The sequence below is a fragment of the Microchirus variegatus genome (assembly GCF_963457635.1).
Source record: "Microchirus variegatus genome assembly, chromosome: 15".
Taxonomy (NCBI): Eukaryota; Metazoa; Chordata; class Actinopteri; order Pleuronectiformes; family Soleidae; genus Microchirus; species Microchirus variegatus.
Window position 1 is genome coordinate 3701278 of NC_139816.1, and position 17766 is coordinate 3719043.

The 17766-nt window shown below is 40.7% G+C and overlaps 1 protein-coding gene across 1 annotated transcript in view; it reads left to right on the plus strand.

Annotated features, from left to right (window-relative positions):
- LOC310937244 (A-type potassium channel modulatory protein DPP6-like) overlaps positions 1-17766 on the plus strand; it is a gene marked incomplete at its 5' end in the record, with an annotated part of 222330 nt that overhangs the window by 134956 nt on the left and 69608 nt on the right. The window contains one exon of the mRNA XM_083901474.1: positions 3634-3732. Coding sequence (XP_083757600.1) covers positions 3634-3732 — 99 coding nt within the window. The remainder of the gene's footprint in view (positions 1-3633; positions 3733-17766) is intronic.

Sequence of the window (17766 nt, forward strand, 5' to 3'; positions counted from 1 at the left end):
CGCTCTGTGTTCTCAGGGTTAATACACAGCAGTAATCAACACTCAAGCTAAGAGCAGTTGGGATTTGATGCAAACCGTCGTTTTAGGTCATTTGTTGGTAATTAAAGCTTAACGAAAAAGAGGGAGGAACTATTTTGTTTGCAAAAATAAACAAAACAAAACCAGAAGGGGAAAAAAACACAACTAAGGGGCCAGAGGCGCTGTCCAAGGTGCTGAAAAACAGGCCGTTAGAAAACACAAGTGCAAGAAGCAACAGTCTCTGGTTTTCCCTCAAAATCCCTGTACGTTACATTCTTGAAAAATCAATCTTTGCAGCGGTGACAATCATAAGTGATTATAAATTCAGCGTTCATCCCCCTCTACACCTCTCCGCCCTGATGGAGGCCATGGCCCCGTGTGTGTGTGTGTTACCGTGTTTCCCCTGCAGTCTGTGTAACACTCATCAGGTTAAAAAAAAAAAAAAGAAAAAGAAGAAGAAGAAGCAGCAGCTCCAAAGCGATTGAAGCGCGCAGATGCCGTCAAAGGTGTTTTTTTTGTCTTCCCATGACGAAACTGACGCACAACTGAGGATCGGTTGATGTCTAACCATCTGCTCGGTGTAGCGTACCGCACACAAAGACACACAAAGACACGCAAGCAGCTAAAGTATGAATCTGTCGAATGATGCAAGTCATCTTGGTTTTCTTGCAATTTAAACTTTTTTTTCGATTCTGGGGGTTTTTGTGCTCGCACACACAGACACGGGAGTGTACGTAAGTAACTGTAATAATGTTGTTGTTATTGTGTGAGCAGACGTATACATGGATATCTTTCCACGTGATGGTGGTCCAGGGTCGTGTCTCTGTCTGCAGTTGCTTTTGTCGCCATTGTGAATGCATTGGATTTCATTTTTCCGCCTCTTTTACATGGACTGGAAATTAATAACCTTGGTGATCACGGACATACGCCTGCTATTCAGCAAGCCCCTGAATACATACATACGTATATATATATATATATATATACATATATATTTCTCTTATTATTTACTTGTGTATAAGAATTTTATTGAACTGGAAAGTGACAGCTGCAGTGTGGACGTAGACCGGGATAAGCAGAGGGGATTAAACATCACACGTTCACTACGACAGTCTGGTCGCCCCGAGAACATTTCATCTTTAATCCCCATGGAAACCGGTGTGTCCATCTGAAGAAACCTCAAAGCAATTTTTTTTTTTTTTTTTTTTTATATATTTATTAAGTCTCCTTTAAAGCACAAACTTTCTAACGCGACTGAGTTTTGCAGCAGCAACAACAACCGGGACCAAAAGGAACTCACTCGCCGCACTTTCTCCTCCCGGTTAATGCACACGGAGGTGAAACGAGTCACATTATGGGAGCGGGAGATGATGTGATGAGCACTGATGGATGAAATTGAGCTGAAATGAAATGGCAGGATGCGGCGGCTGTAAATATGCACGTCTGATCTGATGATGAGACGCGCTCGTCTCAATCACAGGCCTCTGATTTCTTTAATTACTGTTATATATCTTTATGTTTCCTCCGTCTTTGGAAAAAATGTGCCGTTTTGTTATGGTTTGCAGCTCCTCGTGCCCTTTTTTTTTCATAATCTCTCTATTAACATGCAAAAAAAAAAAAGTCATAATGGGTAAATATAATAAGCTGCTTATTGAGATCCAAGATTGTACGTTTGTTTTTGTTCATGCTGCTGAATCACTGAAACTGTTTATTAGCTACAATAATTCACAAATGCAGATATAAGATGTCATTTTGGTTTTATTAGAGTTATATTTCATCACGTGGACGAACAAAAAAGAAACATATCAGCTGTAGAAAGTCTACAGGATAGATAGATAGATAGATAGATAGATAGATAGATAGATAGATAGATAGATAGATAGATAGATAGATAGATAGATAGATAGATAGATAGATAGATAGATAGATAGATAGCGTCTTGTTTGAGTTTGCAACGTCTTCAAGCTAGCGACGTCTTCTTTGAGCTAGCAACGTCTTCTTTTAGCGAGCGATGTCTTCAAGCTAGTGACATCTTTAGGCTAGCGACGTCTTCTTTGAGCTAGCAACGTCTTTAAGCTAGTGACGCCTTCTTTGAGCTAGCAACGTCTTCAAGCTAGCGGCGTCTTCTTTGAGCTAGCAACGTCTTAAAGCTAGTGACGTCTTCTTTGAGTGAGCAACGTCTTTAAGCTAGTGACATCTTCTTGGAGCTAGCAACGTATCTGAGCTAGTGACGTATCCATCTATCAGTTGAAAGTTAGCTCAAAGAAGACGTTGCTAACGCGAATACAAATGTGTATATCATATATAATCTGTTAGATTAACGTTAGCTAAAAGAAGCTACAAAAAATTGTCAAATTTTGGACGACATAGTACAAGATGACTTTTTTGTCAGATTTTGGCTTTTAGCTAGCAACGTCTTTAAGCTAGTGACGTATTCTTTTAGCTAGCGACGTCTTCTTTGAGCTAGTGACGTATCTATCTATCAGTTAGCTCAAAGAAGATGTTGCTAACTCGAATACATTGCTAACTCAAAGAAGGCGTTGCTAGCTCAAAAAAAGACGTTGCTATTTATCATATATATATCATATATATATATATACATATACATATATATACATATATATGTATACATATATATATATCATATATAATCTGTTAGATTAACGTTAGCTAAAAGAAAATGTTGCTCACTAAAAGAAGACATTGCTAACTCAATGACATTGCTAGCTCAAAGATAGAGGTGGAATAGTATTTAAAAAAACATATATATATATGTATATAATAGATTTCTTATGTCTTCTTTTATGATGTGTATTGTCCCATGTGTTTGCTGTACAGTTAGTTTAGTTTTTGTGGCTATTGATTGTTCCTGTGTGAGCACCAGACCATTTTTATTAGCCGCAGATAAATCGGTCATTTTACTTTATTATTACACGCTGCATGTTCGCCTCAGGACACGACATACGGAGATGCAGCCTATGGCGGCTTATTTACAATATCCCTTTGTCTTTTATCGATCAGTGACGATGATGCACTCGCCAGGTTTTTTATTTTTGTTTTTTTTTAATTGCTTTTAAATGTCACTCGTAAGCCCCTGCACACATTCATATGACATCCAAAAATGAAGGTGTGTGATATTTCACTGGCAGACGATGGAGGCGCTGACGGTTGGTTTGTGAGTCGGCCAAATCTGAACCAGCAGAACCGGAGGAACAGGCTGGTTTGAATATGCATTTCAATTTTTTACATTTCGAGTTGAAAAACGAGAAACAACGAATTATGATCAGGATTTTGTCAGATGATGATTTTTCACTCGGCACACGCGGCATAATAATGTATTTATTATCTCTTCTGAATGAGATATTGGCGGTTTTGACTTCAAAGTGTGAGCTCTGCATTGCCTTAAGAGAAGATTTAGGTATTTTGTTGAACGAATGTTGAATCTTTTTCATTTTCCCACTTAAACTGAATGAACGTGGACAAACCTCTCAAACCTCACGGCTGTTTTCATTGTCGTTATTTCATCTTTTATGATATGAAAAAAACATCTATCGTATCACTGTGAAGTGCTGAACAAAGAGTTTCTCAGTTTTTCCCTCTTTCCTTACTTTTCAGGTGAAGATGATCGTCTGGCTCTGAAGGGCAAAGTGACGGTGGGAGACCTCTTCAGAAAAGACTTTAAGGTCCACGATCCGAACGCCAAATGGATAAGCAGTAAGTCCACCTGTTCTTTTATCAGTGATGGTTTTAAATGTCTTTTTATTTACATACAGCAGCATATATATATATATATATATATATACATATATATATGCATCACAGGCAGTTTCTCACTTGTAAGAAAATATGTCATACACATTTTCAGGCTTTGATTCAATTAATTTGCCTCCTACTTTTTCTCAATTATGTTATGTGCATCACGGCATGAAAAAGAACAGCCTTGTACTTGTACTGCATTCCTTGTTTTAATCAAAAAACTTTAATAACAATAGTAAAGGTGCATGACGTAATAAATCTAAAGCAACCGGGGCGTAAAATCCTCCTAATGTGTCACAGAGACTCAGGAATAATGTACCAACACAACAACAACAGTACAGACAAAATATTTGCTTTAAAAAAAAATATTTTGCAGACTGCAAATCATGTTTATGTTTTGAAATCATGTTTTGTCATGTGGCGCCACCTACCGCCAATCATTACAGTCAGTAGAGTCTCAGCTGCCGAGCAACCACGGGTTGCCAGTTACGTCAGAAAATGAAACCTAAAAGATCTGAGTATTTTGAATTTGAGTGTAGTAACTGTTTTTGGCCACATTCTTACATATGGCACCTTTAATGGAACAGACACAATGTGAAACATGCCATATACATGCCACAGTATTATCAGTATTGTGTTATTCTCCAATTATTTAATTAGTTGTGTATCTGTTACCACAAGGGCGGAAATATAGACATTTCCTCGGGTCATTGAATGCACCTCGAAGCTGCTTCTGTAAGATCAACACGATGTAGAGGGTTTTTTTTGGTCGTAGATTGATCTTGCATCGCTTTAGACCCCATATTTCTTATTTTCTTTTCTTTTCAAAATTTGGACAACATAGTACAGTATGACGTTTTTGTCAAATTTTGGACCAAATTTTTTTTTTTCAAAAAAAATTTCACATTTTGGATGACATACTATAATATGACGTTTTTATCAAATTTTGGACCAAAATTAGTTTTTCTATTTTTTTTTTTTTTTTTGGACGACATAGTATAGTATGACGTTTTTGTCAAATTTTGAACCAAAAATTTGACCACAAGGCGGAAATATAGACATTTCCTCGGGTCATTGAATGCACCTCGAAGCTGCTTCTGTAAGATCAACACGCTGTAGAGGGTTTTTTTTAGTAGTAGATTGATTTTGCATCGCTGTAGACCCCATATTTCTTACAAGTATGATTTCTGGACTACGGAAGAGCCCAACCTGATCAAATCATGAGGAGAAAATCAAATCACACGCACACATTATTTAACAAAACAGAGAGAAAGAACATTTGAATTTGGCAAACATAGCCGCTGGCACATAATGAGTGCTAAGTGGAGCCTCCATGGCATTATTGGCACAGGTTAATTAGCCAAAACGATTTGTCAACCTAAACCAAAATGTGTTTTTCTATTTTATTTTATTTTTTCAAATTTTGGACGACATAGTATAGTATGACGTTTTTGTCAAATTTTGGACCAAATTTATTTTTTCAAAAAAATGGTCACATTTTGGATGACATACTATAATATGACGTTTTTATCAAATTTTGGACCAAAATTAGTTTTTCTATTTTTTTTTTTTTTTGGACGACAAAGTATAGTATGACGTTTTTGTCAAATTTTGGACCAAATTTTTTTTTCAAAAAAATTTACAAATTTTGGATGACATACTATAATATGACGTTTTTATCAAATTTTGGACCAAAATTAGTTTTTCAATTTTTTATTTTTTTTTGGACGACATAGTATAGTATGACGTTTTTGTCAAATTTTGAACCAAAAATTTGACCACAAGGCGGAAATATAGACATTTCCTCGGGTCATTGAATGCACCTCGAAGCTGCTTCTGTAAGATCAACACGCTGTAGAGGGGTTTTTTTAGTAGTAGATTGATTTTGCATCGCTGTAGACCCCATATTTCTTACAAGTATGATTTCTGGACTACGGAAGAGCCCAACCTGATCAAATCATGAGGAGAAAATCAAATCACACGCACAAATTTTTTAACAAAACAGAGAAAAAGAACACTTGAATTTAGCAAACATAGCCGTTGGCACATAATGAGTGCTAAGTGGAGCCTCCGTGGCATTACGGGCAGAGGTTAACTAGCGAAAAACGATTCGTCAACCTCTAATCCGTAGCGAGCAAACAAACAATAATATCAGGATAATTTTTTTATATGTGCCTCTTGACTTCAGCTCTAGCAGCAGCTATTTGGCTGAAAATGAAGCTCAAACGACTGATTTCTGCTTGGAATGCAACGAAAGTCTGCGCGTCACACTGTCTTTCAACCAACAAACGTGTAATTTACCAAATGTTCATCGCGTCTGTCCCATCTGTCTCCTGTGAGAGTGTGTGTTTAAATTAGAGTGTACTTTTTTTTGTAATCCATACGCTTCGGTCGTCGCACAGTCGGATGTAAACACAACCCTCAATGATGCTGCGTCAGTGTCGTTACTATTCCTAACCACCAATTTTCACATGCTAATTTAGTTTAATGGCCAGGATGTGAGAGTAAGAAACGCCGGCATGCAGGGAGCTGATGAGAGAAAATGTGATTCTTTTATTTTGTATCAAGGTAAAAAAAAAAAGAGTGTGAGTATGTGGCGGCGAAAGAGAGCGATCACACCTCCGAGATGTGATGAATATGTACAGCTGAAGGATTAATGAGGTGGGTTTAGTCGTCTCCCGTGCCCAAAGAAGCTGTCTCCAGCGCTCGCTCGGCGTAAGGTGGCTCCTCGGTAAAAAAACGGCAGCAGCTGTTGAATGTGATTGCTCATAATCAGAGAGCTGAAACCCCCGCGTTTTATTACATTAGCGACGGCAAAAACACGCGTCTCCTCTGGATCTCGCTGACGGATTTTCTGATGCGTTTGCTCTGGCTTCACGCCGGGTCTCCGTGTGTTCGAGTCGATTCAAGCTGCGAAACACGGAGGAGGAAAAAAAAGGAAAAAAGTTGTGAACTAATCGATCACGCCTGAGCGAGCCTCGGTAAACACCACAAACTGTGTTAGCACTGTACACATCTGGAGGGGGAGGAACATCTGCTCCTTGTTGCGCGCAGAGAGTAATTGGAAGCTATAATTTTGCAGAAAAAAAACTGTTGAATAATAATTTTGTTGGATGGAAAGCAGCTCTGAACGAGCCCTTAATCCCCTCCATGAATGTTGGTGGTGTGGCGTGACCACGATTGCCTGAGGCCTTGTTTAGACTGCAGCCACGAATAGGATTTTCAAGCATTATCAAGATTTCAGATTTGTCCCAATTTTTCCAAAATTAATTCAAACCACAGTTCCCTTTTCAATCTGAACATCTTGGTTGCTCGGAAAGGATTTCAAAGTGTCTACTGCGTCAATCGTGACTGACTGAAATTGTTAAATTTTGGACGACATACTTTAGTATGACGTTTTTGTCAAATTTTGGACCAAAATTTTTTTCCCAAAAAAATTGTCAAATTTTGGACGACATAGTATAAGATGACGTATTTGACAAGTTTTGGACCAAAAGTTTTTTTTTCCAAAAAATTGTCAAATTTTGAACGACATACTTTTGTATGACGTTTTTTGTCAAATTTTGGACAAACATTTTTTTGGGGAAAAAAATAATCAAATTTTGGACGACATATTATATAGTATGACGTTTTTGTCAAATTTTGGACCAAAATTTTTTTCCCAAAAAAATTGTCAAATTTTGGATGACATACTATAGAACGACGTTTTTGTCAAATTTTGGACCAACATTTTTTTTCCCCAAAAAATTTCAAATTTTGGACGACATATTATAGTATGACGTTTTTGTCAAATTTTGCACCAACATTTTTTTTCCCAAAAAAATTGTCAAATTTTGGACGACATATAGTATGACGTTTTTGTCAAATTTTGGACCAAAATTTTTTTCCCAAATTTTTTTTTCAAATTTTGGATGACATACTATAGAAGGACGTTTTGTCGAATTTTGGACAAACATTTTTTTTCCAAATAAATTCTCAAATTTTGAACGACATACTATAGTATGACGTTTTTGTCAAATTTTGGACCAACATTTTCTTTCCAAAAAAAATTGTCAAATTTTGGACGACATATTATAGTATGACGTTTTTGTCGAATTTTGGAACAACATTTTTTTTTCAAAAAAATTGTCAAATTTTGGATGACGACAACAACAAGGACATCGATCAGGAGGGATAAGACAAATGTTGACCACGCCCTGAAAGCTTCATGTAAATTATTCAACATTTATGACTGAAGGCGTACTTCCTGTTGCCAGTAGGTGGCGTGGATGTTTACTATAGTTGCCACAGTTACCAGCATACAGGTCAAAGGAAGGGGAGGGCTGCTGCTGCTGCTTAGCAAGTGGGAACACAGAATATGAGAATATGTTTTTGACTCATTGGATTATCAGACCCAAATCTTGGTCAGATTACAGATTATTGCATATGAAGATCCTCAAAAAGTGTTCCTAAAGACTATGAGAAAATGAAAATCAATGGATGATGAAATAAAGAATAATAGCAGATAAAACTGGGACCTAATAACTTTAGTTTTTGAATGTAAATGCAGTAGAATTTCCAAATATTATTCATTTTAGTTGAGAAAGGCTAAGTCAGCAAATCCAAACTATTGTTTTCCTGTTGTTAATTGCTCCTTTTTATGTTGTTGTTGCTAACTCAAATAATAATTGTTTTTTTTGCTGATTATTTTTTGGGGAATGCCTAGTCAGCAATTATTTCTACCCGTGTTTTGGTCGCTCGCTCCTCACACAACGCCGGTAAACAAGGGTTCAATTAAAATGGAATATTTTCCAAAAGACTAATTGAATGTAGCAGGAGCTGTTTTGTGTTTTCAAATAAACGTAAACTTGCAGATAAATATACATTTGCATGTGCACACAGTATATTCGCAGAGTCGCGTAACCTCGGTGCGACTTACAGCAGAGTTACAGTAACAAACAAAGCGCTGAGTTAATGATCCACGTGTTCTTGAAACAAGCTCGGTCGTTAAAAACACAGTCTGTTCTCTTTCATCTGGTCGTCTTTGTGTGCGGCTGACGGTGTCTTCCTTGATCCGGAGGTATTTTTAGAGCATCATTAGATTCAGCTAACAAGACAAGGAAGAGAGGAGGAGGAGAGAGAGAGAGAAAGAGAGAGAGAAACAGTTCATCATTTGATTATTTAGCCTTCGTTAGCGTGTGTCCATTTTTCTCTCACAAACGTCTATAGACTTTACAGTAATGACTGCTCTGAGGCCGTCATACATCTCATTTAAGCTGCTTTTAGGTTTTCTGTCTACACTCACTTTGTCATTGACACACACATACTACCACGGTAACACACACACACACACGCACACACACACGCACGCACGCACGCACACACTTCATACGTACATATCGACATCAGGAAACAGCGTCGTGAAGAGCAGCAGGGAATCAAACCCTCAACCCTCGCTCTACCACTGAGCGGCAGTAATGAGTGTATTTGTCGCAGTAGTAGAGTTAGTGGTATTAGTAATAGTAGAGTTAGTAGTATTACCAATAGTAGTGGTAGTATTAGTAATAGTAGTGGTAGTAGAAGTATTGATAATAGTCAAGTTAGTAGTAGTATTAATAATAGTAGTTAGTAGTAATAGTATTAGTAATAGTAGTGGTAGTACTGTAAGTAATAATAGTGGTAGTAGTAGTATTAGTAATAGTGGTAGTAGTAGTAATAGTAATAGAGTTAGTGGTAGTACAAGTATTAGCAATAGGAGTTAGTAGTAATAGTAGTGGTAGTAGTGTAAGTAATAATAGTGGTAGTAGTAGTATAAGTTATAGTAGTGGTAGCAGTATTAGTAATAGTAGAGTTAGTGGTAGTAGTATTAGTAATAGTAGAGTTAGTTGTAATAGTATTAGTAATAGCAGTGGTAGTAGTATAAGTAATACTTGTGGTAATGGTAGTATTAGTAATAGTAGAGTTAGTGGTAGTGGTAGTAGTATTAGTAATAGTTGTGGTACTAGTAGTATTAGTAATCATAGTGAGTATTTGTAATATTAGTGATCATAGACGTGGTATTAGTATTATAGTAGAGTTAGTATGAGTCGTAGTAGTATTAGTAATAGTAGAGTTAGTAGGACTGGTAGTAGTAGTGATAGTACTAGTATTAGTAGTATTTGGGTCCATGCACAGTAGCATGAAGCTTCTCTGATGGTGTTCATGTTGTGAGTTGTGTCTGCGTTGCTAACTAAACATGTCACCACTGAAATCTCACATCTGCCTGTTTTTCTTTTGCTTTTTGTTTTGTTGTCTTTATTTATATATTTTTATATATGTTTAATTCTTCTCCTTTTGAATGGTTCAAACACAGCCTCATTGTTCTCGTCCATCTCCATCAGCACTAAGGTGAAGTCCGTCCTGTGGGACGCTGTGTGACGCTGTGGGTCACTGTGTGACGCCGTGGGTCACTGTGTGACGCTGTAGGACGCTGTGTGACGCTGTGGGTCGCTGTGTGACGCTGTGGGTCACTGTGTGACGCTGTGGGTCACTGTGTGACGCTGTAGGACGCTGTAGGACGCTGTGGGTCACTGTGTGACGCCGTGGGTCACTGTGTGACGCTGTAGGACGCTGTGTGACGCTGTGGGTCACTGTGTGACGCTGTGGGTCACTGTGTGACGCTGTGTGACGCTGTGGGTCACTGTGTGACGCTGTAGGACGCTGTGTGACGCTGTGGGTCATAGTGTGACGCTGTGGGTCACTGTGTGACGCTGTGTGACGCTGTGGGTCACTGTGTGACGCTGTAGGACGCTGTGGGTCACTGTGTGACGCTGTAGGACGCTGTGGGTCACTGTGTGACGCTGTGTGACGCTGTGGGTCACTGTGTGACGCTGTAGGACGCTGTGGGTCACTGTGTGACGCCGTGGGTCACTGTGTGACGCTGTAGGACGCTGTGTGACGCTGTGGGTCACTGTGTGACGCTGTGGGTCACTGTGTGACGCTGTGTGACGCTGTGGGTCACTGTGTGACGCTGTAGGACGCTGTGGGTCACTGTGTGACGCTGTAGGACGCTGTGGGTCACTGTGTGACGCTGTGTGACGCTGTGGGTCACTGTGTGACGCCGTGGGTCACTGTGTGACGCTGTAGGACGATGTGTGACGCTGTGGGTCACTGTGTGACGCTGTGGGTCACTGTGTGACGCTGTGTGACGCTGTGGGTCACTGTGTGACGCTGTAGGACGCTGTGGGTCACTGTGGGACACTGTGTGACGCTGTGGGACACTGTGGGACACTGTGGGACACTGTGGGACACTGTGGGACACTGTAGGACACTGTGAGACACTGTGGGACACTTTTGTTTCAGACACAGTGAGCAGCTGCCTGCTCTCGTCACGTTCCTCTCGACTCGCCGACGTCTCGCGTCTTCTTCGTGTTCGTTAAACCCGTCGTTTGCGAAGCGTTCGGGACGCCCACGACGTGTCCTCAGTGTGTGACTGTGATTCGGACGCAGAGTGAAGCGTTGATGTCTGTTTCTCGTCTCTCTCTCTCTCTCTGTTGAATTGCCTTGTTTGTGAATGATGCACGGCCTCTCGTCTCCACTGTTTATGTGCCGGCAATCACTTTAGGAGCAGATTAGCGCCTTGTCTCCGTTCTCCTTATTGACTGTTCATAGCTCTGCTCCCGCGACGCGACATGAGCGATGACGCGCATGTCATTTTGTTTATGGAGAGTTCAGCGACGGGGTCTTTATCTCACCGATGAGACATATCGAATTAGCCCTTATATACACTCACACACACACACACACACACAAACACCATTATACAGGGTTCATTTTGTGTCACAGATCATCAGTGAACCCGTCTGAGACACCCCACTTTTTAAACCGTTTATTCTTAATCTGAGAGGACGTTTTTTTGGCGTGAACTCCAATGTTCTTGTCTTTTTTCGACCAAAACAAAGCAGCAGACGCTTGGAAAACAAAAAAAACAAAAACGCGTCAACACATACTGACGTTCAGTATTTTTAATTCCATCAGGGAGGGAAATAAGAAGAAGAAGAAGAAGAAGTGTTTCATGTTGAAACTTAAGAGCAGAAAGACGTGTGTGTGTGTGTGTGTGTGTGTGTGTGTGTGTGTGTGTGTGTGTTCTTGTACTTGCAGCATACTGAGGACCAGTGAGGGTTTTTAACCAACAAAGTGAGGTCATTTTTACGGAGTGAGGACATTTTGGCCGGTCCTCACTTTGTTTTCATTGAAATCACTTCCTTAGGTTGATATAACATGCTATACTCAATCTGTCAAAAAAAAAAAAAAAAAAAATTCAAATTTTGGACGACATAGTATATAGTATGACTTTTTGTGTCAAATTTTGGACCAAACATTTTGCGTCAATTTTTTTTTCAAGTTTTGGACCAAGAATTTTGCATCAATTTTTTTGTCAATTTTTTTTCCAGATTTTGGACCAAACATTTTGGGTCCAATTTTTTTTTCAAATTTTGGACCAAAAATTTTGCATCAATTCTTTTTTTCAAATTTTGGACCAAATATTTTGGGTAAAAAAATTTTTTCCAAATTTTGGATCAAAAATTTTCCGTCCAATTTTTTTTTCAAATTTTGGACCAAAAATTTTCCGTCCAATTTTTTTTCACATTTTTGACAAATCATTTTGCATCAATTTTTTTTTCAAATTCTTGACCAAAAATTTCGGTTCCAATTTTTTTTTTGTCATTCATGAAGTAGATATTTGGAATTGTGTTGATTTATAAAGTGGAAATGCTGGTCCTCAGTATGCAGCAAGTACAAGAATGTGTGTGTGTGTGTGTGTGTGTGTGTGTGTGTGTGTGTGTGTGTGTGTGTGTGTGTGTGTGTGTGTGTGTGTGTGTGTGTGTGTCTGCAGTCTCTCTGCTCCTGAGCTGCTGACGTCTGAAGTGCTTCGTATCGTCTTTGATCCCAGATCTGAGCGGCAAAACTCCGCGGCTGGAGAATGATAGGAAAATGTAATGAAATATATATAAAAAAAAGGTGGTTTTCTTTTTCTAGTATCTCTCTAAAAGCATCTTGGTGCGATGGAGAGACAATCGCACGAGCTTTTTACTCCACCTCAGCTCCATTTTCTCCGTCGTGTTGCCGCCGCTCTCATGTGTCGATCCGCGGCTCTTTTCATCAGACCATGAAGTCGACGCCAAAGTGCTTCAGTTTGGCTCCCTCACCTTCCAGTTTAGAGCTAAATCCAATGTTTTTTTTTTGGTGAATATAAAAGATTTTTTTTTTTTTTAGCCTTTCAGAAAATGGATGTGGATCTGAAGAAGTCTGTGTGTGCAGAGTTGGGACGATTTCTAGCGTCAATAGAATAGATTTTTTTTGCGACGACGTGCAAAGACGCGCGTAAACAGAAGACTTTGGGTGAATTCCAATTCTTTGCTTAACCCTCAATCTCAAAAATGTTCTCCCTCTGGTGCAAGTGCTGTCCCGATTCTCAGAAAAATTAAGTTGAGGGCCCGAGTTTAAGGGCTGTATCGCCCTCAATATTGAGATTATCCCGAGACCACCCTTGGGGAGCAAGGGCTACCCAGAATGCATTGCGTGTTTTGACATCAACAAAGATGGCGCCGAAAGCAGCGAAACGAGTACGCTACAAATGAAGTATTTTGTTTTGTTAAAGGTGAAGTAAGTAGTTTATAGTGCCATCTAGAGGAGAGGCTGAAATTTACAACAAAGAACTGCTCCTCTGCTCACCCCCTCCCTTCCCCGAGCGCTACGGTGTCCTCAGCCGGTCAAATGTCGTCCTCGTCGTCTTTCTCCGTGTCGGCAGATGAGGTTCGTGAGGCGAGGGAGAGGGCGGAGCAGTCGAAGCGGAGAGAGTGGAGGCGGGACTTCAGCTACAAGTAAAGCGACGCTTGATTTGTTCTCTCGCGTTTGTCCTTACAGGCTCCGGTAGAAACATGGCGTCGTGGCAACGCAGTAGCGGGCCCGCGACCGTGTTATTTTACATGACTTTTTGAAACACTATGAAAATGAAACAAAGACTATTATACAGCGACTAGACAATGCAGGAGCACATAATATGTATAAAAAAGTGGATTTTGGGTTATATAAACCCATAAATACAACACAGTGCACCTTTAATAGAGATATAAAAAATGATGAAAACCATTGTATTATCTTAGTTTAGGCCCATATTATGGATTACTGACGTCATTGTTGCGTAACATTTATTTTTATTTTACGATCTTTTGTCAATAGTCGATGGTTTGCTATGGTTTACTTTTCAATAAGTCGTGGTGTGTGGTAACTGTCAGCTGAATATTTGTATGAGTATCATCTTATAACTAACTGACAACCTAATAACTTGACTGACAAACGGATCAGAATAAATAATCCTGACGTAAATGTGTTCTTCTTCTTCTTCTTCTTCTTTTTTTGGAGTCGACAGACTGGACGCAGCTTTGGCGTTATTCTGCCCCCTACAGTCTGAAGACGTGTCTGCATTTAAGGGGGTGTCCCATTTCTAAGTGACGAAATAACCCTCAACACTTGGTTTTGAGGGCCAGTTAAGATTAAGGGTTGAGCTCGAGGGTTAAGATGAGGAATTGGAATTGGCCCTTAGTCATTTTCATGGTCACTGTGCGCTGACTAATTGCGTTTAAATCTCATTGTTTGCTTTGCATTATTCACATCATTTGCATCTCTTCCCCGTCTGCAGCCGGTCTCTCTCTCTCTCGCGCTCGTTGCTGCAGCGATAGATTGTGTTGATATCCGTGCGTTCTTCTGCAGTTTCCCCCACAGAACTGCAGCAGGCAAATCTTCCTGAAAAGCCCCAATTGTGCTGTCTGTTGCTGCCTGCAGAGAGCAGAGGAGACAGGAGCTGTGGTGTTAATTAACAACACAAGTCCAACCCACCCACACACACACAGAGACACAGACGCTGGGAAACACAGCACAGCGTTCCGTTTCCCTCCTCCCCTCAGCATCCATACCTGCTCCTAATTACTTCATTTAGATTCTTTCCTCATTATGAACCATTTGTCCACGCAGTAAATGTGTCATGGCGTACATTCCGGTATAGTATAAACCACTATATTCCTTCACTGCAGCTGAATATCCAGCTGGCGCTCCTACAATCCACAAACCCCCCCCCCTCCACCCTCAGTCTATAATGCTGCCTCATTCTGCACATGGCGTCCACATCCAATCTGTGAAATTGACTTACAGCGCTTTGGATCCGCTTTGGAGCGCCTTATCGCACCGACAATTCGCGGGCGTAACCGCGTTTGCTCGACGGCGACAGGGAAGCGGGCGAGACTCCTGCGGCGTGATTTGATACAGAGCATTTGTATGCGTGTTTTTCTATTATTCTGACCAATTTCAAACTGCAGTGTGAGACTTTTAAACACAAACAAAAACCGCTAGATTGCATTTAAAGTCAAATGAGTCAAGCGAGTTCCCGCAATGCTGATTAATTCTATCTATAGCGGCGTTTAAATGCCCACGCTGCACACAGGAAGTGATTCATACCGTGTTCAGACATTGTTTGAGTGTTCAGGACTGGGCCACACTGACTCTTTTTGTTTAATTTCTGACAGGAAGTGCGTCAAACAAACACAAAAACACATATGTAGGGGCCACTAAACACATTTAGAGTTCACACTAGAGCTGGGCACTAGGTTAACGCACAACACGTTTCCGTGACGACTGACCGGAAAAAGACGTGCGTGACGTCATGTTTACGTGCCACGACACCGGAGTCCAGGCACTGTTTACCAGTTAGCTGCATTAGCTCCTTTAGCTGCGTTAGGGTTAGCCTACAGTGCAACTGGAGCGGTCTGTTTATTAAAGGAAAAGAGCAGCGCTAACAAATAACCAGCGTACCTGTGTTTTTAAAGTTTAGCGTTACTTTAGAGACTCGTATTAACGATCGGGAGTCACGTAAACATGACGTCACGCGCGTCTTTCTTCCGGACAGTCGTCATGGAAACGCGTCGTGCGTTGACATTGACGCCGTTAACTGCTGTTATTGCTCATACACATCAGAAAATATATTATTAACACCGAGCGTATCGCAGACCGTAATTACACGACTTGTTTGTGCTATCGGAAACATTCCATTTGTTTTGAAAGTGGAGAAGTTGCACGTCAAAGCCAAGCTGTGGTTATTACGGTAATTTCGCTAGCGCTGTTGCCCAGACGCTAATGCTGGCGGGCCAGTTTTGATCCACGGGTCAACAATTGCTGACCACTGACCGTATACTTTTATTCTCTAAATTGTGAATAAATAGAGAAATCCTGCAACTTTTAACTTTTCACGTTAGCGGTTTTGTTTCCTTCAGTTTCGACAGATATCAGGACGTATCGCGATTAATGCTGGCCGCGTTAACGCGATAGCGGCAGTCAACGGCGTCCACGTTAGCGCGCGTTAATGCATGACACGTTTCCATGACGACTGACTGGAAAACGTGACGTCATGTTTACGTGACTCGTGATTGTCAAAATGAGTCTCTAAACTAGCGATAAACTTTAAAAACAGAGGCGCACATACGCGGTAACACAGGTACGCTGGCTATTTGTAGCGCTGCTCTTTCCGTTTAGTAAACAGACCGCACCAGTTCGACTGTAGGCGAGCTAACGGAGCTGACAGAGCTAACTGGTAAACGCTGCCTGGACTCTGGTGTCGCGGCTCATAAACGTGACATCAAGTGGATCGCCATGGAAATGCGTCACGCGTTAACGTGCGTTAACCAAGTGCCCGGCACTAATCGCGATATTATCGGTATCGTGACGTCTTGTTTTACGTGACTCCGGATCGTTGAAATGAGTCTCTAAAGTAACGCTAAACTTTAAAAACAGAGGCACACATACGCAGTAACACAGGCACGCTAGGTTATTTGTTAGCGCTGCTCTTTCCGTTTAGTAAGCAGACCGATCCAGTTCCACTGCAGGTGCGCTAACGCCGCTGAAGGAGCTAGCGCAGCTAAATGGTAAACGGTGCCTGGACTCCGGTGTCGCAGCACGTAAACGTGACGTCACGCGTGTCTTTTTGCGGTCAGTCGTCATGTGATATTATCGGTATTGCGGTATCGTGATTCTCGACCCTAATGCTTACAGATGAAGAAGAACAAAGTTACATACTGCATCTTTAACGGCTAATGTTTCACATGTGTAGATTTCACTGTGGGAGTGTTTTTTTTTTTATGCGTATTGACGAGTTCTGCTGCCGCTGTTGTCGCGATCGCTGTTTTACAGCCACTAACTTCTCTAATGATCTTAATTAATATGAACATTTCATGTTCAGTGCTTGTTTGCCAGCACGCGCACACGCACACACACACAAAAACAACAACTCTGCGGCACATAAAACACACATGGAAGCGTGCCGAGTGCAGCGAGCGGCGGCTGCTTCGGAGGTTATGGAATTTACGAGGAGCGCGGGAAACAGCTGGCTCACGCTGATGCAGTGATTGTCACCTCAGAGGCAGCCAATCAAGTCAATGACACTTACTCATTCTGAGGATTAATTGCGAGTGAGATTACAGGTTGTAAAAACAAAAAAAAAAGAAGCGCCGTTATGAAAGTCGATGGAGGATTTCTGAGAGCACTTAGCTTCCTCCTCCTCGTCTGCCGGGAGTCGTCTCGAAAAGAAGAATACGGAGTTGTATTCTCTAACGAGCCGCTTCCACAGACCATAATACTCTGCGAGTCGGAGAGATTCTCATTTTTGCGCCGCACCTTTTGACCGTGACGTTAATCCTGCCGTAGCTTTTGTTTTCGTTTCATTAGAATTGGGAGGAATTTAATAAGCCGTCATCTGCGAAACGGAGCGAGTTAAGTTCGTCGCGTGTGATAGAAAATTTAAAGTTTTGACTCCAGGAATAATGAAAACTGTCTGATTACAGTGATAATCATCTAATGAGGTTATGTTTCCATTCATTTTAGGGCTGCAACATGTTATTACGAGATTATTCGTCAACTATCTTCACAATTGATGAATAATTCATAGTTTTTTCTAGTTTCTTTGCTCCTTAATACAAATAAATCATT